Source organism: Aotus nancymaae, unplaced genomic scaffold (assembly GCF_030222135.1).
Source record: "Aotus nancymaae isolate 86718 unplaced genomic scaffold, 86718_ANA_hifiasm-v0.15.2.pri h1tg000011l, whole genome shotgun sequence".
Taxonomy (NCBI): domain Eukaryota; kingdom Metazoa; phylum Chordata; class Mammalia; order Primates; family Aotidae; genus Aotus; species Aotus nancymaae.
Window position 1 is genome coordinate 51460680 of NW_026988422.1, and position 26122 is coordinate 51486801.

Consider the following 26122-nt stretch of genomic DNA (forward strand, 5'->3'; position numbering starts at 1 on the left):
GCAAATAAAGAATACCCAATAGGAAAAACAAAAAGCAAGCAGATTTTATTCCTGGCCATGAATAGAGGAGAGAGCTCTTGCTCTAAAGCAGCGTTCCCCAACCTTTTTGGCAGCAGGAACCAGTTTCATGTAAGACAGTTTTTCCACAGACCCTGGTGGAGGGGATGGTTTTGGGATGATTTAAGTGCATTACATTAATAAATGTGCCCTTTATTGCTATTATTACATTGTAATATGTAATGGAATAATTGTACAACTCACCATAATATAGAATCAGTGGGAGCCCTGAACTTGTTTTCCTGCAACCAAATGTCCCATCTGTGGGTGATGGGAGACAGTGACAGATCATCAGGCATTAGATTCTCATAAGGAGCATGCAGCCTAGATCCGTCACATGCATAGTTCACAATAGGGTCCACACTCCTAGGAGAATCTAATGCCGCTGCTGATCTGACAGGAGGCAGAGCTCAGGTATTCATGCCAGTGATGGGGAGTGGCTGTAAATACAGATGAAGCTTCACTCGCTGGCTCTCCTGCCTGCTACTCACCTCCTGCTGTGCAGCTTGGTTCCTAACAGGCCACAGGCCAGTACTAGTCAGTGGCCCTGGGTTGGGGACCCCTGCTCTAAAGACAGGTTCTCCCAGAGCTATGGGAAGCTGAGGAATTTTATGGAGTAAACATGTGCAGGGAGCCCACGATCACAAACATGCATCTTCATACAATGCATGTGCAGAAAATGGTGGGGATTTTCTTCTATGGGTGGGATTTTAATATGATGATGATATCTTAATGATCTAAAGGTAACAAGGAGCTGCCGGTTCTGGTTGGCACCAATTTTGCACCAGCCTTATTTTCCTCTGGTAATTGACAAAGGGTTCTGAAGCTCCTGGGGCTTCTCAGGCTATCTGGAATTCTTTTAAGCAAAGTACCTACAGATAAAAAGACTAGGAAAACACTGTTTAGAAAAAATAATGAGCTTTCACAGTTGTTTATTGTTTAAGAAAATAGGCTGGGTGCGGTGGCTCACGCCTATAATCCCAGCACTTTGGGAGGCCAGGAGTTTGAGACCAGCTTGGCCAATGTTGTGAGACCCACCATCTCTACTAAAAATACAAAAAAAATTTAGGCAGTTGTGATGGCTGGCACCTGTAATCCCAGCTACTTGGGAGGCTGAGGCACAACAATCTCTTGAACCCAGGAGGTGGAGGTTACAGTGAGCTGAGATTGAGCCACTGCACTCCTGGGTGACAGAGGAAGACTCTCAAAAAAAAAAAGAGAAAGAAAATAATGAGCTTTCCCAGCTATATTTCTAGGGCTGCTTTGTTAACAATTCCAGTGGGGACTAAAAGGAAGAAGCTGAGGCGAAATTAATATAACTAGAGAATTTATTTGGGGCAAGCTTGAGGATTGCAACATAGGAGCATAGATTCAAAAGATTGCTCTGAGCTATTTTTTTTTCACTGGGAGCTGCTGTGCATGGCTGGCATGGCCAACATCCTGGACACCTTCCAAGGCTGGCTGAACCTGCAGCCAGAGGGGAAAGTATTTGTGGTAATATCCCCAATAGTGCAGGGCATGGTGGCTCAAGCCTGTAATGCCAGGTACTTAGGAGGCTGAGATGAGAGGATCATTTGAGACCAGGAGTTTAAGACCAGCCTGGGCAACATGGTGAGCTCCTGTCTCTAAAATAAAAATTAGCCAGGAGTGGTAGTGCACACCTGTGGTTCCAGCTACTTGGAAGGCTGAGGTGGGGGATTTCTTGAGGTAGGGGAGTTCAAGGCTACAGTGAGCTATGATTACACCACTGTACTCCAGCATGGGTGACAGAAAGAGACCCTGTCTCCAAACCCACCCCTCTCCCCCACCAATAAAACAGATCAATGGAAACAAGATTATGGAAACAGATACCTGAGGCAGCCCACCTACTGCTCTTACTGTAGGAAGTTTATCTGGGCAGCATTTGGGAAACAGGGTTATCAGTGCCAAGTGTGCGCCTGTGTTGCCCATAAATGCTGCCATCATCTAACCTTTACAGCCTGTATTTGCCAAAACAATATTAACCAAGAAGATTCAAAGATTGCCAAACAGAGGTTCAGAATCTCGTACAAGTGCAGCATCCCCAACTATAAATCACACCGCTTTGCAATCACTGTGGTGCCCTGCTTTGGGGGATAATGGGTCTTCATTTCTGAACGCTCTAGTGTCATGTGAAACTTTGATGGAATAAATTTGTTATAATTTTCTTTCTTTCTTTTTTTCTTTTTGAGACAGTGTCTTGCTCTGTTGCCCAACCTGGAGTGCAATGGTGGGATCTCAGCTTACTGCAACTTCTGCCTCCCAGGTTCAAGTGATTCTCCTGCCTCAGCCTCCCGAGTAGCTGGGATTACAGGCATGTGCTACCAGGCCCGGCTAATTTTTTGTATCTTTAGTAGAGATGAGGTTTCACCATGTTGGCCAGGCAAGTCTCAAACTCCTGATCTCATGATCTGTCCACTTCAGCCTCCCAAAGTTCTGGGATTACAGGTGTGAGCCACTGCACCCTCCCAGCCTTGTTATAATTTTCTTTTCATTTTGTTTTCTTTTTTGAGACAGGATCTCACTCTGTCACCCAGGCTGGGGTGCAGCGGCATGATCATGGCTCACTGCAGCCTCTACCTCTTAGGCTCAAGCAATCCTCTTGGCTCCTGTTGCCTGAGTAGCTGGGTCTACAGGTGCACACCACCACGCCTAGCTAATTTTGTTTATTTTGTAGGGATGGGGTCTTGCTATGTTACCCAGGCTGGTCTTGAACTCCTGGACTCAAGCATTCTTCCCACCTTGGCCCCTAAAGTGCTAGCATTATAGGCATGAGCCACTGCACCTGGCTCTTTCCTCTTGTTAATCTGTCTTTTGCTATAGGAGTGGTAGCTGTTCCTTATGATGGATGAGGAAAGGTATCACATTTTTCTGCCACTACACTGCCTTTGAGAATTTACAATTTAGCTTCTCTGAGTTCCCGCGTATTTGCAGTAAACAATAGTGTACTAGAGCCAGCTCTTAGCAGCTTGCAATTTTTAGGAATTTTGTGAGCCAGTTGTCAAACACAACCTTCATTAAAAATCAGATTACAGTCTGGGTATGGTGGCTCATGCCTGTAATCCCAGCTTTGGGAGGCTGAGTCAAGGAGGATTGCTTGAGCCCAGGAGTTTAAGACCAGTCTAGGCAACATAATGAGACCCATTTCTACAAAAAAAAATTAGCTGTGCATGGTGGCATGCACCTGTAGTCCCAGCTACTCAGGAGGCTGAGGTGGGAGGATTGCTTGAGTCCAGGAGGTCAAGGCTGCTGTAGGCTGTGATCGTGCCCCTGCACTCCAGCCTGAGTGACAGAGGGAGATTATGTCAAAAAATTAAAAAATCAAATTACATAAATTTACAATTAAATTATATTAAAACTAAAGATAGTAGACTCCAGATTTATCACTCCCTAATTCTTTTACTATGTCTTCCTATGATTTATGTCCTTAAAGGTTTTTGTGTCGATTGTATCTGTATGGTAGAAATATTGTATAGTGAGCACCTCTTTGCAGCTCCATGTTCAGTGACATCAAAATGGGAGCACATAAATCAGAAAGTATTTACACCACAGAAATCAGCAAACCTGACAATTGAGTCTCACCTATTCCCACTCCCTCACGGTTCCCCACCCACAACTCCCAGCAACCTATGAAGGGATAGTGTGTGTTGGCAGCCACATAATTAAATAAAAGATGCCGAATCTCTAGATTCTCCTACAAAGGAAGAAGACAAATAGAGAAAGCTGGTTTGAACCTGAGAGGGGTCCTAGAGCTATGCGCTAACAGGGTACAAGTTTTAAAGTAAATTTTTAAAACTTAACTCATTCTTTATGACTGTAGAATTTCATTTTTGAAAACGTGTTTTTAAATTAAATGCCTGTTTCAAGAATAAAAGCAGAGTATTCATTTTGAACTTTGGGGTTTGCTTTTTGTTTTGCTTTGAGTTGCTGTTTTATGAGCTCTGCAGTTTTAAAAATGAATTATAGGCAGAGCTCAAAAGAGTTGAGCTCCATAAAGACAGTGCCGGGACAAGTGAGAGTCAGACGGGCACTAGGTGACTCTGTGCCTCCCTGAGGAAAAATAACCAAACATGGGCAAAGGAGATCTTAAAAGGCCAAGAGGCAAAATGCCATCATATGTATTTTATGTGCAAACTTGTCAGGAGGAGCATAAGAAAGAAGCAGCGCTCATATGCTTCAGTCGACTTCTCAGAAGCACTTCTAAGAAGTGCTCGGAGAGGTGGAAGACCATGTCTGCTAAAGAGAAAGGACAATTTGAAGCTATGGCAAAGGCAGACAAGGCCCATTATGAAAGAGAAATGAAAACATATATCCCTCCTAAAGGGGAGACAAAAAAGTTCAAGGATCCCAATGCACCCAAGAGGCCTCCTTCAGCCTTTTTCTTGTTCTGTTCTGCATACGGCCCAAAAATCATAGGAGAACATCCTGGCCTGTCCATTGGTGATGCTGCGAAGAAGCTGGGAGGGGTGTGGAATAACACTCCTGCAGATGACAAGCAGCCTTATGAAAAGGCTGTGAAGCTGAAGGAAAAATACAGAAAGGATATTGCTGCATATTGAGCTAAAAGGAAAGCCTGATGCAGCAAAAAAGGGAGTTGTTGAGGCTGAAAAAAGCGAGAGAAAGAAGAGAAGAGGATGAGGAGAGGAAGATGAAGAAGATGGTAATGATGAGTAAGTTCTAGTGCAGTTTTTTTTTTTCTTGTCATTAAAGCATTTAACCCCCCTGTATACAACTCACTCCTTTTTTCTTTTCTTTTCTTTTGAGATGGAGTCTTGCTCTGTCACCAGGCTGGAGTGCATGGCACAATCTTGGCTCACTGCAACCTCCACCTCCTGGGTTCAAGTGATTCTCCTGCTTTAGTCTCCTGAGAAACTGGGACTACAGGTGCGTGCCATCACGCCCAGCTAGTTTTTGTATTTTTAGTAGAGACGGTGTTTCACCATGCTGGCCACATGGTCTGACTCTCTTAACCTCATGATCCGCCTGCCTCGGCCTCCCAGAGTGCTGGGATTGCAGTCGTGAGCCACTGCACCTGGCCCAAACTCACTCCTTTTAAAGACAAAAAATTGAAATGTAAGGCTGTGTAAGATTTGTTTTTAAACTGTACAGTGTCTTTTTTTTTTTGTATAGTTAACACACTACCAAATATGTCTTTAGATAGCCCTGGTGATATTTTTAATAGCCCCCATACTGTACCTTGTTTGGTATAATATGGGGGTTGTAAATTGGCATGGAAATTTAAAGTGGGTTTTCATTGGTGCACAGCACAAATTAATTATATATGAGATGGTAGCTTTTCATCTTCAGTTGTCTATGATGCAGCTTATATGAAATAATTGTTCTGTTAACTGAATACCACTCTGTATTGCAAAAAAAGAACTTGCAGCTGTTGACATTCTGAATGCTTCTAAGTAAATACAATTTTTTATTACTATTTTTTATTTAATTTTTATTATTTTATTTTTTTTTTAAGAGACAGGGTCTTGCTATGTTGCCCAGGCTGGAGTGCAGTGGCTATTCACAGGCGCGATCCCACTACTGATCAGCACGGGAGCTTTTGACCTGCTCCGTTTCCGACCTGGGCCGGTTCACCCCTCCTTAGGCAACCCGGTGGTCCCCCGCTCCCGGGAGGTCACCATATTGATGCCGAACTTAGTGCGGACACCCGATCGGCATAGCGCACTACAGCCCAGAACTCCTGGGCTCAAGGATCCTCCCACCTCAGCCTCCGGAGTAGCTGGGACTACAGGCATGCGCCACCACGCCTGGCTTTTTATTACTATTGTTGTCCTTTAAAAAAATGAATTATAGCCGGCCAGGCATGGTGGCCAACCCCTGTAATCTCAGCACTTTGGGAGGCCGAGGCGAGCGGATCACAAGGTCAGGAGTTCGAGACCAGCTTGACCAACACGGTGACACCCTGTCTCTACTAAAAATGCAAAAATTAGCCAGGCATGGTGGCGTGTCCCTGTAATCCCAGTTACTCAGGAGGCTGAGACAGGAGAATCACCTGAACCCGGAAGGCAAAGGTTGCAGTGAGCCAAGATCGCCCCACTGTACTCCAGCCTGGGCAACAGAGTGAGACTGCGTCTCAAAAAAAAATATATATATAAACTATTTCAGACATGGAATAAATAATATTTTGAATTTTAAAGGATAATAGGATTACAGGTTGAGTATTCCTTATCTGAAATGCTTGGGATCAGGAGTGTTTCAGCTTTTGAATTTTTTTTTGAATATTTGCATATACATAATGAGATATCTTGGTACTGGGATGCAACCCTAATGAGATATCTTGGGAATGGGATGAAACTTATCTATGTTCATATATACCTTATACACATATCCTGAAGGTGATTTTATAAAGTATTTTAAATCATTTTGTTCATGAAACAAAGTTTTGACTGAATTCTTTTATTTCTATTTTTGTTTTTATTTTTTATTTTATTTTTTTCTTGAGACAAGAGTCTTGCTCCATTGCCCAGGCTGCAGTACAGTGGCTCAGTCTTGGCTCACTGCAACCTCTGTCTCTTAGGTTCAAGTGATTCTCTTGCCTCAGACTCTTGAGTAGCTGGGATCACAGGTGCCCACCACCACACTCGGCTAATTTTTGTATTTTTAGTGGAGATGGGTTTTTGCCATGTTGGCCAAGCTGGTCTCAATCTCCTGACCTCAAGCGATCCACCCACCTTGGCCTCCCAAAGTGCTAGGATTACAGGGGTGAGCCACAGGCCTGGCCTTTTTTATTTTATTTTTATTTTTATTTTTTTCTTGAGACAGAGTCTCACTCTGTCTCCCAGGCTGGAGTGCAGTGGCATGATCTCAGCTCATTGCAACCTCCACTCCCTGGTTCAAGCAATTCCCCTGCCTCAGCCTCCTGAGTAGCTGAGATTACAGGCACACACCACCACACCCGGCTAATTTTTTTGTATTTTTAGTAGATGCGGTTTCACCATGCTGGCCAGACTGGTCTCAAACCCCTGACCTCAGGCATTCCACCGTTTCGGCCTCCCAAAGTGCTGGGATTACAGGTGTGAGCCACTGAGCCCAGCCCTATTTTAATTTTTTTTAGAGACAGGGTCTGCTCTGTCACCCAGGCTGCAGTGCAATGGTGCAATCATGACTCATAAGCATGAGCCACTGCACCCAGCCTTTTTTTTTTTTTTTAAAGACTAGTCAAGTGCAGTAGTAGAACAAGGTGTTCCATTTGTAACTGACTGTGAACAATCATTAAGGTAACTCACTACCTTTGGACCAACCTGACTGCATTTTGACTGGACCAACCTGACTGCATTTTGACTGGACCATCCTGACTGCATTTTGACTGGGACTGGTTACATGGGGTCCGGTGTGGAATTTTCCACTTGCGTCATCACATAGGTGCTCAAAATTTAGATTTAGATTTTAGATTTTTGGATTAAGAGTGCTCAACTTATAAAACAATCTCCTGTTCACTCTCCCAGTGCATAATAAAGTGGAACGAGTAATTGCTTTCTGACTAAACTATAGGTAGTGGAAAACCACTGAAATTGACATGAACGATTAAGGTGGCACTTTGGAAAGGTCAGTTTGCTGATCCCACAGTAAGTGCTCAAGAAGCAAGAGATTTTTGCAGTAGCACAGGAAGCCCTGAGGCAACCTGTGCCAGTATCAACTTCAGAAAACAGCAATGGGGAAAAAAATTGGATGTGGTGATGGGCAAGAAATTGAAAAGTATCAAGATAATTTCAATGAACTGAAGTATGACAGTATTTGTGACTGTGAATTCTTGACCACGCCTCCACCTATTCCTGGAGGGCTTATTAAAACATAGGTTACTGTTGCCCTACGAAGAGTTACTGATCCAGTAAATTTGGGGGTGGGGCCCAAGAATTTGTGCTTCTAACAAGTATCTGATGACCCACAGCAGGTGCTCAAGAAGCAAGAAGTTTCTTGCTGCTTTTTATTTTTTGAGACAGGGTCTCACTGTCACCTGGGCCGGAGTGCAGTGGTGTGATCATGGCTCACTGAAGCCTCGACTTCCTGGGCTCAAGAGATTCTCCCACCTTAGCCTCTCTAGTAGCTGGGGTCATAGGCACACACCACCATACCCAGCTACCTATTTATTTATTTATTTATTTATTTATTTATTTATTTCTGGTAGAGTCAGCATCTCTCTATGCTGCCCAGGCTAGTCTCGAACTCCTGGGCTCAGGAGATCTTCCTGTCTTGGCCTCCCAAGTGTTGGAATTACAGGGGTGAGTCACCATGTGCAGCCAGTTTCTTCTTGAGGATGTATCCAGGTGATGCTGATGCTGTTGGTCTGGGACCACACTTTCAGAACCACTGCCTTACAGCGGTTATTTTGCTAATGCCTCAAAGACATCATTGTTAAACCAGCAGGGGGAGATAGTATACAACAGAGCTTCTAAAAATAAAATGCCTTAGAGTACTAAAGCTCCTTGGAGTTACGGTGTTGCCATGGAGACCGCTGAACTATTTTGGAGAGCAGCGTGTAAATTGACATCAGTGAAATAAATTTCAGGTGTTTATGTAAAAAATTATTTTGGTAGAAATAATGTCTAGATTATTTCATGCCATAGTGTCTTGGTTAAGAACTTGGAATGTGGCTGGGCACAGTGGCTCACGCCTGCAATCCCAGCACTTTGGGAGGCCAAGGCGGGCAGATCACACGGTCAAGAGATCAAGACCATCCTGGCCAACATGGTGAAACCTCGTCTCTTAAAAAAAAAAAAAAAACAAAAAAACCTTGAAATGTGGAGTCAGCTCTGCCACTTACAAGCTATGTGCGTCTGGGAAAATTACTTAGTCTTTGACCTTCTTTGATTTAAAAAATGTCCTGTGGTATAGAATTGAAGGGTAAAGTTCTTGGAACGCTGGGTATTATTAAATTATTATTATTAAAATTCTAAGTAGTTACTTAGTACTTTAAGCTCTTTAGCCTACTCCAAATTTAGAAATAGTCTAAATACGTTGCTATATTTGCTTTTTAATAACCAGCGCTTTCTTTATTCAGGTAAATAATTGAAAACATCTAGAAGTTAATTAATTGCTTTGTAAATCCTAACCTCTTTCATTCAAAATACCTAAGGTAGATGGGTCTTTATAAAAGTGCCAGGCTCAGAAAACTCTGTATTATATCTCTGAATCCAAATTTTATTGATGCCCAAAGTCTAAGAGTGTTTCCTGGACTTTGAACTTTGAGATCGAACGAAGCAGATGGATGCTGGCTTTGACTAGGCAGGGCACTTACGTGGGGTCTGGCCAGACCAGGCCCGACCCAGCCAGTCCATCGGTAGAGTCAGCATCTGCTGGGCATGAAGATTCGTGTTGGCTCCTGCATTCCAAGTTCAGGAACCTGGCAGGGGCCTACCGCCTTCCTCAAAGGGACATACCTGTCGATCACCCCGCTCTTACTGGCCAGAGCCAGATATTGGCATCCTGGCATCAGCGGCAGGGGCATGTCCCTGGCCAGAGAGCCCAGGCCAGCGTGGGGTGACGTCATCGAAGGCGTGTCCCAACCCTGCAGAGCGGTGGGCGGGGCCTGCGGGAAGGTGTGTCGGGGGCTGGTTGGAGACGCGGGCGGAGAGGCCGGGGCGGGGCCAAGGTGGCGGTGACGTCACGGGGCGGGGCGGAGGCTGGCGCGGGTAGGTAAGCGCAGCAGCGGGCGGTGGCGCTCATTCCCGGCTTCCAGCCACGCCGAGCGGCCTCTGTCTTGGAGATTCTCAGTGCTGCGGATCATGTCCCTAAGGGGCAGTCTCTCGCGTCTCCTCCAGACGCGAGTGCATTCCATCCTGAAGAAATCCGTCCACTCCGTGGCTGTCATAGGAGCCCCGTTCTCACAAGGGCAGGTGAGAACTGGCACCTGGCACCTCCGGGCAGGAGCCTCCGCCCCCCAGAACCTGGAGACAGCGGCGGTGGGGTGCGGGGGACTGGGAGGCGAGGAGAGAGGATGGGGAAAAACGGCGAGGGGAAGAGCTGGCGGGTTCCTGCGATTGGGCACCATGGGAGCACGTGGGACTTTCCCCGAGAGAGGATGGAGAGGGAGGGAGGGTTGGAGGGCACCCTGTATGAGATGAGGGCGAGTTTCTGCAGCCTCCCTAGAAAGAGCGAGAAAACGGTGGATGCAGCTTGGGGTGATGGAGGGGAGAGGAGGAGGAAGAGGATGCCTTGGAGGGGCTGAAGGGGGCGAAACTGGCTAGAATCCCCGGTGGAGAATCGACGGATGAGGTTAAAGGGAGCGACCGAGGATTTAAGCCTTCTGGATCCAATCGCTCAAAATGAGCGTTAACTGGGAGGGAAATGGAGCTGGCCTCTCCTGCGCGGGAGGCAGGAAGGGCTAAGGCTGTCACAGGTTTTCAGAGGAACCTGCTGGGAACTAAGTGTACCAAAATGGGTTGTTTTCTTTTTTCAGTCATCTTCCCTACCTCTAACTGTAATTTGTGTGATTGACAGAAAAGAAAAGGAGTGGAGCATGGTCCCGCTGCCATAAGAGAAGCTGGCTTGATGAAAAGGCTCTCCAGTTTGGGTAAGTGGTTGGAGTTTTAGATATTCGTGCAAGTCTAGTAATAGATCACTTCAGGGTCTTATCTCTGACATCTAGGGACTACACGGCTATGTATTTAGGAACAATTCCACATTCTGCATCCTCTTTTGGCTTCCATCTGCAGCTTAAGATCTATCAATGAGTCATCAGGGAAACTTTTGTTGCAATAAAGAGTAAGTGTGTTGGAAGGCAAGGAGGTAGAGTGAGGCAAGGTCTAAACAGCTGCCAGTGAATGCAGGTGATGTTAAGAACACTAGCTCCAGCTTCAACTGCACAGTCAACATTTCCCCTTAGAATTACATTTTCCTAACTCAATCTTGAGATGCTGGCGATTCATCAGTCTCTCCAGTTTCCTGTCTTCAAATTATTTCCTCTCTAGGGTTAATAGCTTTATTACTGGAAGCAGTAATATAGATCTTATAGACTTATAGATCTTATAGAATATCTGTGTTTTTCGTGGGGTTTTTTTTGTTTGAGACGGATTCTCATTCTGTCACCCAGACTGGAGTGCAGTGGTGTGATCTTGGCTCACTGCAACCTTCACCTTCTGTGTTCAAGCTGTTCTCCTCCCAAGTAGCTGGAATTACAGGCGCATACCACCACACCTGGCTAATTTTTGTATTTTTAGTAGACACGGGGTTTCACCATGTTGGCCAGGTTGGTCTTGAACTCCTGACCTGAGGTGACCTGCCCGCCTCAGGCTCCCAAAGTGCTGGAATTATAGGTGTGAACCACCGTGCCCAGCCATAAATGCCATTTCTATAGTATTGGAGAACCCTTCTCTTAGTAACAGCACCAAATTTGAATACCTTTATGAGCTGGGCACGGTGGCTCATTCCTGTAATCTCAGCACTTTGGGAGGCCGAGGCAGGTGGATCACCTGAGGTCAGGAGTTTGAGACCAGTCTGACCAATATCGTAAAATCTCTTCTCTACTAAAAGTACAAAAATTAGGTATGGTGGCATTTTAGTAGAAAAGAAACTAGAAATTAGGCATGGTGGCATGCACCTTCAGCTACTCAGGAGCCTGAGACAGGAGAATTGCTTGAATCTGGAAGGCGAAGATTGCAGTGAGCTGAGATCATGCCACTGCACTCCCGCCTGGGTGACAGGGCGAGACTCCATCTCAAATACACACATACATACATACATACCTTTATGGGAGGAAGGTTCTTCCTTATATCCAATCTAAATGTTTCTAGCCACTGTTCAAGGCCATTTGCTCTGTTCATGTTTGGATCATTCATGTACCTTTTCTGGTAATATAACTGCAAAATGTGAGGCAGCAGGGAGATTATGGAGATAGTAACACAGAATCTAAGTTAACTCCCCACTGTTGCTCTGAAATCTCTTCTGCTAGTCATAAGTCCATTGCAAGTGAAGTCATCTCCTTCCCAAAGCCAGAGAATAATGAAGTCACTGAAACTGCCTTGAGTTGAAGTGTCCTTCATGTACCTCCGCCTACATATGGATATGTTGACTTGGAGTCAATACTCAAACCTTGTTTCTTTATTAAATAATTGCAGTTTCTTCTTTACTAAGGCCTCTCTTAGTCATTTTAATAACTCTCCAAGTTCACCAAATATTAAAGACAAACTGCTAAGATTTAGTTGTCTTTTAATGTGTCGCAAGTTACCTAATGGGAGGTGGTTTTTATTCCCACCTATAAATGAGCATACTGTCTCTTAAAATAGCTTGTACACACTGCCGTTTTAAAAGAATCATTTTACACTGAAGATGATGATCTCTGGTTATCACTATTTTTAAATCCTGGAGACATCTCTTGCAGTCCATCTGAATTTGGCCAAGCATTGCTCAAATTGCTCTACCGTCTGTAGATTCTGCCTTAACAGACTCCTGACAAGAAGCAGTTTCAGCCTCTTCTGGAGGAGACCTTTATGATAATCAGCTGAGGCTGCTGAATGAGGGGGGAAGGGCACATTTGTAGCATTTTCTCTTACTCCTGCTTTGTAGACCTCCTTTCCTGTCACAGCTCTTGGTATTTTTCCACTCCAACCCAGGTGGAGCCATTCTCCTGTAAATACTCCCTCTACTGCTTCCTCTTTAAACTCCCAACCTAAAGTAATGAAGCTTCAGTTTATGTGGCCTTCCCTTTTATTTTTTTCCTCAAATATCTTTAATTGTACAATTATATCCTTACTGTATAGCTGTTTGGTAGCTCAGTATCACCTGAAATAGAATCTCATCGCCTATTAAATAACATTGTGGCACTCAGCAGATTTCTAGTATGTGGTTTTGGCTAATCTGGATTATGTTGGAGAAAAGTACCAAGAGACATTTCAATTGCCCTATTCCTAAACAGTACCAAAATAACTTAAGTCTTTTGAGCACTTTCAAATAAGCGGCATGGGTCAAATTTCAAAGGAGAGACCCATGGAAAGGTAACTTTCACAACCCTTTGTTCCTTGCCTTTGCTCTGATGTCACAGGCTGCCGGTATTACCATAGCATGAGTGAAACTTCCTGTTTTCTCTCGAATGAATGTATTTGACTTAGTGTCTGTGCTTGTTTTATTTCCTTGGGCTTAGTAAGGACATTCAATAATTCTCTCAAGTAACCTTTCATTTTTCTTTGAGAGAGGGTCTCACTCTATCACTCAGGCTAGAGTGCAGTGGCACAGTCACAGCCTACTGCAGTCTCAACCTTCTGGACTCAAGCTATCCTCCCACCTCAGCAGGTAGCTGGGACTGGATATATGTATATTTTTTCTTTTGTAGAGACAGGGTCTCACTACATCTGGTCACAAGCTCCTGGACTCAAGCAATCCTCCCATCTTGGCCTCCAAAGTGTTGGAATTAGAGGGATTAGCCACCGTGCCTGGCCCACTTATTTTAGTGTATAAAGAGGGCCTAAGAAAAATGAAAAGACATTGCTCTGGCAAGGCTGAGGAGCAGTATATCCGCACCTGATTTTGATTAGCTCTGATAGCCATGGTAATTTGTGAGCTCTGGCCAGCTGTTACCATGTGAGGAGTGAGCCTTGACTTCTTTTCTCCAGTTTTTCAAAAAAAAACAGAAATTTGCATTTTAATGGGAAATCTGTATTGTTTTAAAATACTGTATAGTGACGCAATTGAAAATGGTGGTGTAACCTCCACAATTGTTACCATAACCAAAGTCTCCTGTTCTGTTATTTCACTTAAATCAACATGCTGTTTTGTTTTCACTTACTTCTGACTTTAGTCTGGTGCTGAGCCATGTATCCATTCAGTCATGTTCACGTGCTAGTTATGTTTTTCTTCTTACACATGAAAATAAATGTGTAACTGTTAGAAGCTCAAAAAAAAAAAAAAAAGAAAGAAAAAGAAAATGATGGTGTAGGGCTTCCAAAAAAGGAAAGAGAACTGTATTAGTCTGTTCTTGCATTTCTGTAAAGACACACCTGAGACTGAGTAACTTATAAAGAAAAGAGATTTAATTGACTGATGGTTATGCAGGCTGCACAGGCTTCTGTTTCTGGGGAGGCCCTAGGAGAATCACAATCACGGCGGAAGGTGAAGGGGAAGCAAGCGTGTCTTATATGGTGGGAGCAGGAGGAAGAGAGTGATGAGGGAGGTGCTACACACTTTTAACCAGATCTCATGAGAACTCTATCATGAGACAGCACTAGGGAGATGGTGTTAAACCATTAGAAACCACCCCCATGATCCAATTACCTCCCACCAGGCCAGACCTTCAACACTGGGGATTACAATTCAACATGAGATTTGGGTGGGAACACAGAGCCCAACCATAGCAAGAATGTTGGCAAAAATTATCAGAATCAGCTTTTTCAGAACTCTGGAAATTAACCAAAGGCTTGCGCAATCTGGGGAGCATTTATTCAAGAATAATGTTGAATCTCAGTAAGAACATTAAGATTTGTGGCATTTCAACTTGCCCTGCTCCCATATTGCCTTTTCCTAGATCAGCGATAGCCTGGACAACCAGTAGCCTGCAATCACAGTAAAACCAGGAGGCTGGAAGTTACTGGAAAAGGGAGAACAGAGCTGATACTCCTCAGAGACCATCCCCAGAGAATTGTCATTTGACTGGTCTGGTGGTCAGATTGCCCATTCACAAGGCTGTCTTTGTTTGAACAACACAAGTCAGTAGAGAAAGAATAGTCTTCAGTAAATGGTGCTTGGATAACTGCATATCCACATACCACCCCTCCAAAAAAAAAAAAAAATCCCAACCTCACACCATATACAAAAATTAACTCAATGGACCAAAGTCCTAAATGTAATGCTGAAACCATACAACTGTTAGAGAACATAGGACTGGATCTTCGTGACCTTGGGTTAGGTGTTGGTTTCTTAAATATCCCACCAAAATCACAAGTGATAAAAATAAATTCGACTTCATCTAAATTAAATACATCTGTGTTTCAGAGAGCACTATTGAGAAAGTGAAAAGACTTTATCAATGTAATGGGGAAAAAAAGGAGAGAAAAGGTAAAAAGACTGCCCATAGAATGGGTAAAATATTTGCAAATCATATGCCTGGTAAGATTCTAGTGTCCAGAAAACATAAATAAAATATCAACTGTAAAGAGACAACCCAATTTAAAAATTAGCAATAGATTTAACTAGCCATTTCTCCAAAGAAGTTATACAATGGGCAATAAACATATAAGTTATTATGGAAATGCAAATTAAAAACTACAATGACCAGGCATGGTGGCTCATGCCTGTAATCCCAGGACTTTGGGAGGCTGAGGCAGTCAGATTATTTGAGATCAGGTGTATGAGACCAGCCTGGTTAACATGGTGAAACTCTGTCTCTACAAAAAAATACAAAAATTAGCTGGGTGTAGTGGCACATGCCTGTAGTCCCACCTACTTGGGAGGCTGAGGCAGGAGAATCTCTTGAACCTGGGAGGCGGAGGTTGTAGTGAATGGGGATCGTGCCACTGCTCCAGCCTGGGTGACAGAGTGAGACTCTGTCTCTGGAAAACACAAAACCAAAAACAACTACAATGAAATACCATTTCACACCCACTACTATGGCTATGATAAAAAAGGTAGACAACACCAAGTGTTGGTGAGGGTGTGAAAAGATTGGACCTCTTATATGCTACTGGTGTGAATGTAAAACTGTGGAGCCACTTTACAGTCTGGCAGATCCTCAGAGTTAAATGTAGAGTTACTGTATGCTCAAGCAATTCTATTCCCATGTATATACCTAACAGAATTCAAAACATATGTTCACACAATTTTTTTTAGTTTTTTGAGAGAGAGTTTTGCTCTTTCACCCAGGCTGGAGTGCAGTGGCACAATCTCGGCCTCAGCCTTCTGAGTAGCTGGGACTACAGGTGAGCACCACCACACCTGGCTAACTTTTGTATTTTTAATTTTGCGATGTTGGCCAGGTTGGTGTCGAACTCCTAGCCTCAAGCGATTCACCTGCCTCGGCCTCCCAAAGTGCTGGGATTATAGGCATAAGCCACTGTACCTGGCCATACCCAAACTGATATATAAATGTTCATAGCATTATTCATAATGCTATGAATAATGTGGAAACTATCAACATGCTATCAACTATCAATATGATATCACATGCTATCAACATGTGGAAACTCAAATGTACATTAATTGAACAGGTGAAGAAAATCTGACATATCCATACAATGGAGTATTATTCAGCCATAAATGGAATACTACAACACAGATGAACCTAGAAAACATGCTAAGTGACAGAAGGCAGACACAGAAGGCCACATGTTATATGATTCCATTTATATGAACTGTCTAGACTAGGCAAAGCCATAGAAACAGAAAGGAGATTCGTGGTTCCCAGGAGCCGGGAATGACTGCTAATGGGTATGGGTTTCTTTTTCGAATCTTTTTGATGGAACTGTTACGGAATTAGGTAGTGTCAATGGCTGCACAACTTCTCGAATATTTTAAAAACCACAGAATTATAAATTCTAAAAGGATGAATTTTATGGTATGTGAATTATATCTCAATAATAACAAAAAAACTAGATAGGCAATTGTGATCAGTAAGGATACACACACACACACACACACACACACATACACACACACAGATATATATGAAACTTCTGAATTGCTAATATTGATCTATTTTGTGACTTGGGTAGTAACTAGGGTGTTTACAACTATCTGTTATATTTATGTAAGTTTTATGTGTTTATATTTTATGAAATATACAATAAAGACACATTACAAATCATGTCTGTTGATAGATATGGATCTTTTCAAGCTCTAGTTTTGGGCATTGAAAAGAGATGAAACTGGTGTCTCTAAGGTGTCTTTTGAATGGTTTTATATCTTTGGAACAAGAATTGGTTGCTAGGTTGACTCAACAGCAAATATCAGTGATGTTTCTGAAGAGAGTGTAGGGCTGTATGATCCAGCAAACCTTCTTCCTCTGCCATTCACACTCTTCTATTAAACACTTAGTCGGCAAGGCATAGTGGCTCATGCCTGTCATCCCAGCACTTAGGGAGGCCAAGGTGGGAAGATCAATTGAGACCAGGAGTTTAAGATCAGCCTGGACAACATAGCAAGACCCCATCTCTACATTTTTTAAGGGTGTATTTCCACAGCAAGGAAAAAATGAAAGTACAGCATCTGTCCCACTCCCCCCTAAAAAGACTTTGCATAGGGTCTAGGGTCTGCATATGTGATTGGAAGCTAAGTTATTGGAATGGGCTTGTTTATTTAAGGTTAGTAAAGTTCTGGGTTCTTTGATTTCTAAAGTCATTCTGATATGTATTTGGAAAAGTAAATGTCTAGTAAATCGGCTTTATATTTCCTTTGGGGATCCAGCATAAAACCAAACCTGCTTTGGACTTTATCTGTGCCACAGTGCCCTTGGGGGATGGGTCACCTGTAACAGAGGAATAGGAGCTGAGGCATGAGCTGAGAAGTGGCATCACTTTAGGGCCCTCTCCAATCCCACCTGAAATGTCACTAATAGTGACCTGTTTCTTTGGGTTCATGCTTTTCATTTTTCAGGCCCCCTTTATGTTGCAGATTCTTTTATTTTATACATGGGATCTCACTATGTTGCCCACGCTGGAGTGTGGGGGTTATTTTCAGGCATAAACATAGTACACTACAGCCTCAAACTCCTGGACTCAAGCAAGCTTCCCACCTCAGCCTTCTGGATAGCTGCGATTACAGATGTGCACCACTGTGCTCGGCCGTAGATTCCTTTTGGAAGGTGAATACGTTATCAATAATTTGCTAATGCCTTAGTAAAAACTTCTATCAGTGGTGTACCTGCACATAGAAAAATCTATAATAGATGCTATTGGGATTTGGCAAATTTCAGTCTAATTATGTATTTCCCATTTGTGACAGCAAATATTTTAACTTAATACCTCTTATTTATCAAAAGTTTTTTGATACTTAACATTTACCGTCTTCTAGACAGTGTGCTAGGCATTTGCTATTATCCCATTTTCATAATTTGTAAAAAGCAAATTTTGACCACCTGAGCCATTAGGATGGCTACCATCAAAACAGAAAGTAAGTATTGATGAAGATGTGGAGAAATCGGAACTCTTGTGGACTATCGGTAGGAACATAAAATGGAGCTGCTATGGAAAACAGTATGCAACTCCTCTAAAAATTAAAAATAGAATTATTGTATGATTTAGCAAGTCTACTTCTAGGTATATACCCAAAAAGATTGAAAGCAGGATCTTGAAGTAGTTGTGTACCCATGTTCATAGCAGTATTAACAATAGCCAAAAGGTGGAAGCAACCCAAGTGTTCATTGACGGGTGAATGGAAAAACACAATGTGGCATAATGGGCTATCATTCAGTCTTTAAAAAGCAGGGCTGGGTGGGGTGGCTCATGTCTGTAATCCCAGCACTTTGGGAGGCTAAGCAGGAGAATTGCTTGAGTCCAGGAGTTTGAGACAGCCTGGGCAACTTAGCGAGACCCCATCTCCACAAAAAGCAAAACATTAGCTGGGTGTGATGGTGCATGCATGTAGTTCTAGCTACTCAGGAGGCTGAGGCAGGAATATTGCTTGAGCCCAGTAGGTTGAATTATAGAGAGCTATGATCATACCACTGCATTCTAGCCTGCCAGCATGGACAACAGAATAAAGCCTCGTTTCTGTTTAAGAAACAAAACAAACCTGACAGATGCTGCAAGGTTCACCCTCAAGGGTGAACCTTGAGGACATTATGCTAAGTGAAATAAGCCAGTCACAAAAAGACAAATATAGCATGATTCCATTTATATGAAGTGTTTAGAGTAGTCCAATTTATAAAAACAAAGTGGAATGGTATTACTACGACTCGGTGAGAGAAAGAAATGGGGAGTTAATTATTGCTTAATAGGTATAGATTTTGTTGTCACAAGATGAGTTCTGGAGATGGATGATGGTGATAATGGTTAGTTACACAATGATGTGAATGTACTTAATGCTACTGAATTTAATTTTATGTATATTATAACAATTTTTTTTTTTTTTAAGATGGAGTCTGGCTCTGTTGCCCAGGCTGGAATGCAGTCGTGTGATCTCGGCTCACTGCAACCTCCGCCTCTTAGGTTTAAGTGATTCTCCAGCCTCAACCTCCCAGGTAGCTGGAATTACAGGTGTGCACCACCATGCCTAGCTAATTTTTGTATTTTTAGTAGAGATGGGGTTTTACCATGTTGGCCAGGCTGGTTTCGAACTCCTGGCCTCAAGTGATCTGCCCGCTTTGGCCTCCCAAAATGCTGGGATTACAGGCGTGAGCCACTGCACCCAGCCTACTATCACAATTTCAGAGAAAACATTTAAATATAGAATGTATATTAAGAACAAGGAAGGTCACCTGAAGTTCTGGCTTCTTAGGACCATAATGCTGTATATCTGAAAACTTTTCAACTTGTTTTTCAGCACATTGTTTTGATCTGTAAATAAATGCTGAGAATTTTTTTTAAAAAAGGGAAGTATAGGGGCTGGGTGTGGTGGCTCATGCCTGTAATCCCAGAACTTTGGGAGGCCAAGGCAGGTGGATCACCTGAGGTCAGGAGTTCCAGACCAGCCTGACCAACATGGTGAAACCCCATCTCTGCTAAAAATACAAAAATTAGCCAGGTGTGGTGGTGGTGGGGCACCTGTAATCCCAGCTACTCTGGAGACTGAGGCAGGAGAATCGCTTGAACCAGGAGACGGAGGTTGCAGTGAGCAAGACTGCGCCAACTGCACTCCAGCGTGGACAACAGAACAAGACTCAAAAAAAAAAGTATGACCTGAGGAGGTTAAGAAACTTTCCCAAGGTCAGTAGTAGAGTTGAGAAGTAATTAAGAACCTCATTTCTTGCCATATAAAACCGGAATCTTAGATTGTCCAATCAACTTCTCAGCCTCCTTGGCTCTTACTGCAAAGGAAGAAACTGTACTACCCAGCTTTCTTTTTAATAGAAATGTTATTTATAGTTTATAACTAATGCACTGCATAAGAACTCTGTCGCTTCATTATTGTGAAATGTATTCAAGATCCTCCAGTGAAAGGGAAACATTCTCAAAGACTTGCGTTAATGAAGACTACACAGAAAACCTTTCTAAGGATATGTGCGGATCCAATAAATACTTGGCAAATGTTTGAGTTACACATTCTTACAGAAAGTCCATTTAAAAGTGATCATTTGTAAGATAAAATGTAAATAATTTCAAAAATCTTTTTAAAAATCATCATAAATGCATGATCGTCACCTCCAGCTTAGCCCTCATTCTCGGTGTCTTCCTTCCTGCATTTCCCACAACAGCCATCTCATGATCCTCAAGCTCATGCTTTTCCAACACAGGTATGGACTCTCTCCAACTTTCTCCCTGTCATCCTCCAAATCAGTTGTATTGACAAAGAACCTTTAACACCCTCGTCAGAGGATAAGGGTCTAGTTCCTGTATTAGGTTGGTGCAAAAGTAATTGCAGTTTTTGCCATCGAAAAGGATGTCATAGATAAGAGTGCCCGTGGTAAGGGCTCGAAATTAACAGTGGTTTGAAAGAATTGTTCATTTGACTCTCAAGTAAACAATTTGAAAAGTAGTCCAGAGCTGGTTTAGCGGCTCTGTTCCTCTAAGCTCAGACCTAGATTCTTATCTGGTGCCACAGGCAAGGCCTCTGCCTAATGGCGCCAGATGGTTGTGGCCTCAGCAGCAGGATGGAAAAATGAACAAAGAAAGGGGCAAAGGCAGTTCTCTTCCCTTCCCAAGAAGTTGTTGCCAGACACTTCTGCTTATCCTATTGGCCAGAAGTGGTTCAAGTAGCCACATCCAGTTACAAGCAAGGTTAGTAAATGTAGTTTATTCCAAGAGATTATGCTCCCAGCTAAAAACTTGTTCTCTGGGAAAAGGGAAGAATGGATTTTGGACAACTAACACTCAGCGGTGCCCTCTCCCTATGCTCTAGACCCCATCCTCTCTGATGGTTCCTGCTCCAGCATTATCCCTCCTCTCCCCTCCTGTTGTGACTTTTCTCTCCTAACCTGTCCCTTCAGTAATTAATTGTGCAACCCTTGACCATCCCCCTTGACCTTAGGTGGCCCTCTAGCTATTGTCTAGTTATTTTTTCTTCAGAGCCAACTTCCTGGCTTCCTCGTTGCCCTTTCACATTTCAGCTTGTTATAATGTGGCTTCATGGGCCATCATTCTAATAAACCTAGTATTGTTGCAGTATCTGACCTACTTTCTAATACAATGAACAGTATAACATTCACCTTATTTACACTACTAACCCTGTCTTTTTTTTCTTCTGTTAAGATGGGGTTTCACCATGATGGCCAGGCTGGTCTTGAACTCCTGACCTCAGGTGATCCACCCACCTCGGCCTCCCAAAGTGCTAGGATTACAGGTGTGAGCCACCGCACCCAGCCTAACCCTGCTTTTTAAAATTGAAACCAACACTACTCTCTCTTGGCTTTAACTCTTCAAATTCCTTTACTAGATCCTTTCTTTTCTTTTTCTTCTTCTTCTTTTTTTTTTTGAGACAGGGTCTCACTCTGTCACCCATGCTGGAGTACAGTGGTACGATCTCAGCTCACCACAGCCTTGACCTCCCAGGCTCAAGTGACCCTCCCATTTTAGCCTCCCAAGTAGCTGGAACTACAGGTACATGCCACCACACCCAGCTAACTTATTTATTTTTTAGAGACAGGGTCTCACTATGTTGCTCAGGCTGGTGTTGAACTCCTGGCCTCATGTGATCCTCCTGCCTTGGCCTTCCAAAGCGTTGGAATTATAGGTATGAGCCACTGCATCTGGCCTATATCCTCTATTTCTACTTACTCCTTACATGTCAGTATTCTCAGGATTCTGTCCTTGATCTTCCTGCTTTATCCTGTCTTGACTGGCATTCTACTTCCACGGCTTCACTGTTACCTGTATGCTGATGCCACCTAAAGCTCTATCTTTTTTTTTTTTTTTTTTTTTTTTTTTTTTTTTAATTTTTTGAGACAGGGTCTTGCTCTGTCTCCCAGGCTGGAGTGCAGTAGCGTAATCTTGGCTAACTGCAATCTCTACCTCCTGGGCTCAAGTAATTCTCCCACCTCAGTCTCCCAAGTAGCTGAGACCACAGGCTTGTGTCACCATGCCTAGCTAATTTTGCTTATTTTTTTCCTTTTCATTTTAGAGATGAGGTCTCACTATGTTGCCCAAGTTGGTCTCTAACTCCTGGACTTAAGCAATCTTCCCGCCTCAGCCTCCCAAAGTGTTGAAATTACACGCATGAGCCACTTTGTCTAGCAAAAGATTTATCTTTAATACTTATTTTTCCTCCTAACTCCAAACCTGTATACAGATGTCTTCCATGTATATTATCTTTTTAACTTTTTGCTACAGAAGTGTTCAAACATAATGAAAGTAGAGACGGTATCATAACTGACTTTATATATCCATCAGCCAGCATCATCACCAATATGAGGCAATGTTTTTTAACCACCTCCAGACCATTTTGAAGTAAATCAGACATCTCGTTTCATGGACTTGACAGCACCTTTTATCGCACACAGTGTATCCTAACTTTATAATGGCCACCCAGAGGGGAAACAAACTTCTCATATCTTAACAGAGGAGGTGGTTTTGCAAATTGGAGCAAGGCGCCCACCATCTGTACCCAGGGCAGTTAGGCTCTTTCCCCTATGTAGGAACTGAGAGGTTGAGGCACTATCTCACTAAACGTTTGCATCTCCAGGAGATGGCTCCCTGGGTCCTTCAGGAAGCATTCCTGGGTTGTCAGACTGGTGAGAGGCTTATTTAGTCATTACAGAGATTCACATACATTTGATGAAATAAAAGGAAGGGAGGTCTCTGTATTTTCAACAGGGAGAATTAAGCCTCTTAATTTTTAATTTGTATTGTTCACATTGCCTGATTAACTTCTACTTTTAAAATTTCTTTTGTGGTTTTTAAGTTTGAGTTGAATTCAGATAAGGTCCATATTGCTTTATATTATAAGACCTTTATAGGTCTCTCTCTCTCTTTTTTTTATTCTTTGCAGTTTATTTGTACAGGAATCTAGGTCATATGTTTGCAGAATTTCTCTGTTTGGATCCCTGTGGTATCCTATGACATGTTCTATGGTGATATATACTTCATCAGAGTTGACATTTAAGTGATACTGTCAGCCACTGACTATTGCCTAGAATTATCCATTAACTTGTCTCCATGTACTTTCAAGAGCATGGTCTCTAACACATCAATGTCAACATATCCCAAACTGAACTTACCATCTTCTCCCTCCCTTCCCATGCCTTTCTAACTATTGCTGGAATCTTTCTGTTCCCTCTCATTTAGCTTCCTGTGGCACTCTACTTCTCCAGGTCTTTTTTTTTTTTTTTCTTTTTTTTTTTTTTTGAGATGGAGTCTTGTTCTGTCACTCAGACTGGAGTGCAGTGGCACGAACTTGGCTCACTGCATCCTCTGCCTCCTGGTTCAAGTGATTCTCCTGCCTCAGTCTCCTGAGTAGCTGGGATTACAGGTGCACACCACCATGCCTGGCTAATTCATCATGTTGGTCAGTCTGGTCTCAAACTCCTGACCTTGTGATCCGCCCACCTTGGCCTCCCAAAGTGCTGGGATTACAGGTGTGAGTCACCACACCCGGCCTCCAGGCCATTTTCTACACAAGCACTGATCCAAAATGCAGATTTGATGTGTCCTCCTGGCTTAGAAACCCTGGTTGTTCCCACCATATTTAGGATCTGGACCTTGCCCCCTCCTCCTGCCACCTCTCTTTGCAGTCCTCTGGATGAACTCTGGGACCAGGGCAATTGTGCATTGTTCTATAGGGCTGAAGGTATTCTCTGCCTCTTTGTAAGCATTTCCTCTTCCTCTCTTATTCCTGGCTAATGTCTTCCAGAATCAGATATTGCTGCTTCTGTGATGTTCTCCTGACCCTTCTCTTCCTGGATCTCTGTTTCTGCCACACCCTTTGCACAGCTGGTTCATAGCAGTTAGCACTTGGCTGGGCTGCCACTTTCCCTGCCTGACAACTCACCAACCTGTGAGCTCCTTGAAGTCTGCACCATACCTTATTTCTGCATCCCTGGGATTCAGTGGAGTGCTAGGCACACAGTATACTTTTGTTGAAGGAAAAAAGGGAGCAAAGCATCTTCACTTTCTCCTGTAACTTCATTTACATCACAACCATGATGAGTCTTCCCAGACCAGTATTTCGGTTTCTCTGAAAATGATCTGCTACTAAGAAGCCACCTGGTCTCTCAGATTTTTAAAAATGTATGACTCAAAGGATAATTGTCACATATCAAACTTTAACTCTTGCAAGGTGGCTGGCTACCAGTTAATAAACATATTCAAGCTAAATGCTAGTGGGGGCGGGTGCAATGTCTCACACCTGTAACCCCAGCACTTTGGGAGGCAAAGGTGGGTGGATCACTTAAGCCGAGGAATTCAAGACTAGCCTGGGTTAGCATGGCAAAACCCTATCTCTACCCCAGCCCCCTCCAAAAAAATTAACTGGGTGTGGTGTTACGCTTCTATAGTCCTGGCTACTTGGGAGGCTGAGGTGGGAGGATGGCTTCAGCCTGGGAGATGGAGGTTGCAGTGTGTTGAGATCACACCACTGCACTCCAGCTTGGGCAACAGAACCAGACCCTGTTTCCAACAACAACAACAACAAAAAGCTAGTAGGTAATAATGGTGAGTTGTTGCTCCTTTTTTGAAATATATTTTTAAACCAGGACATCAGTAGATAATGACTGCTTTCTTTCAAGTAAGGCTGGCCTCTAGTTACTTTAGACAGATGCTGCATTGTTCTTTTAATTCCAAAATAGCACAGTTCAGAGGCAGAACCTAAGAGATTACAGTGGTTGGCTTAAATAATTTAATTTTTGAATAAATTTACTTATTCCTATTAATGACCAAACCTTGTTGGTATTGAGAATAAATATATGTGGTAATGCTCAGCTTTGAAGGGAAGAAAAATGGATTCTTCCTGGCTCCCTTCTCTACCCCAAGAGAAGAGAACCACAGCATAGAAAAAGTAGAAAACACCTTTCTGTGTGACCCAAGAGCTGAGTCACAGCAGGTTGTGGCATTGTGGTTAGGGATTTCAGAAAAGTGGTAATTGGCCTTGCCTTTATTTTTTTTCATAGGAAACATAGAAAATTCAAACTATCTGTAAGAGCAGGACTTTTTAAGAGCCTTCCAGTGAGAAATCAGTGGGCCTGCATTTGTTCATCACTTTTTTTTTCCAAGTAGGGATGGGGTCTTGCTATGTTGCCCCAGCTGGTCTTGAACCCTGGGCTCAAGCAGTCCTTCTGCCTTGGATCCCAAAGGCATGAGTCACCGTGCCCAGCCTGTTTGCTACTTCTCACCAGAAACTGTTGTATCAAAATGACATAGCAATATTACAAATTTTGGGAAGTCTGAGGTTACATCATCAGTTTCAAGGAAAAGGATAGGGCGTGGAGAGAAACCACAGAGATGCCTCATGCAGTTGAACTAATCTGTAATCTCCAGCATGCGTCAGGTCTTTCCTTGTTATCTCATTGAAACCACTATGTGAGGTAGGACAAGTTTAGAAACTGAACCCGACTAGAGATCTGGACTCTCCTAGGAAGTCAGGGGGCAGATGACAGGAATTCTTTTCTTTGCATCTGGTATAGCGTTTGGCTAACTGAGGCTGTCTGAGTAGTCTGTGCTTTCAGCCCATAGTAGTATGGAATGCGATGCAATCTGTTTGGTTTTAGGTTTCTTGTGCAGACTCACCAGGACACTAGCCCAGGGTCTAGGGCAGGGAGCTACCCATCAGGACTGGTAACTTGCAAAGCTATAGTTGCCAGCCTGATGTGTCTTTATTTAAATCCTTTCTGGAACAAGGCCGAGTGTAAACAAATTTTTTTTTTCTTTATTTTTTGAGACAGGGTCTCACTCTGTTGCCCAGGCTGAAGTGCAGTGGCACGATCTCGCCTCACTGCAACCTCTGCTTTCTGGGTCCAAGCGATTCTCCCACCTCAGCCACCCAATTAGCTGGGACTACAGGTGCATGCCATCATACCCAGCTA

At 43.2% G+C, this 26122-nt stretch overlaps 2 protein-coding genes across 2 annotated transcripts in view; both read left to right on the plus strand.

The window, feature by feature from the left end:
* Positions 1-3301: 3301 nt before the first annotated feature.
* LOC105707186 (high mobility group protein B1-like) lies at positions 3302-4693 on the plus strand. The gene has a single exon (XM_064374976.1). The coding sequence runs from the start codon at positions 4146-4148 to the stop codon at positions 4632-4634; it is 489 nt and encodes a 162-aa protein (XP_064231046.1). The 5' UTR covers positions 3302-4145; the 3' UTR covers positions 4635-4693.
* A 5062-nt stretch (positions 4694-9755) lies between these two features.
* The window catches only part of ARG2 (arginase 2), a 31094-nt gene continuing 14727 nt past the window's right edge, over positions 9756-26122 (plus strand). Inside the window, exons 1-2 of the mRNA XM_012438008.3 lie at positions 9756-9926; positions 10531-10603. Of these exons, the coding sequence (XP_012293431.1) occupies positions 9816-9926; positions 10531-10603 (184 nt within the window). The 5' untranslated portion in view covers positions 9756-9815. The remainder of the gene's footprint in view (positions 9927-10530; positions 10604-26122) is intronic.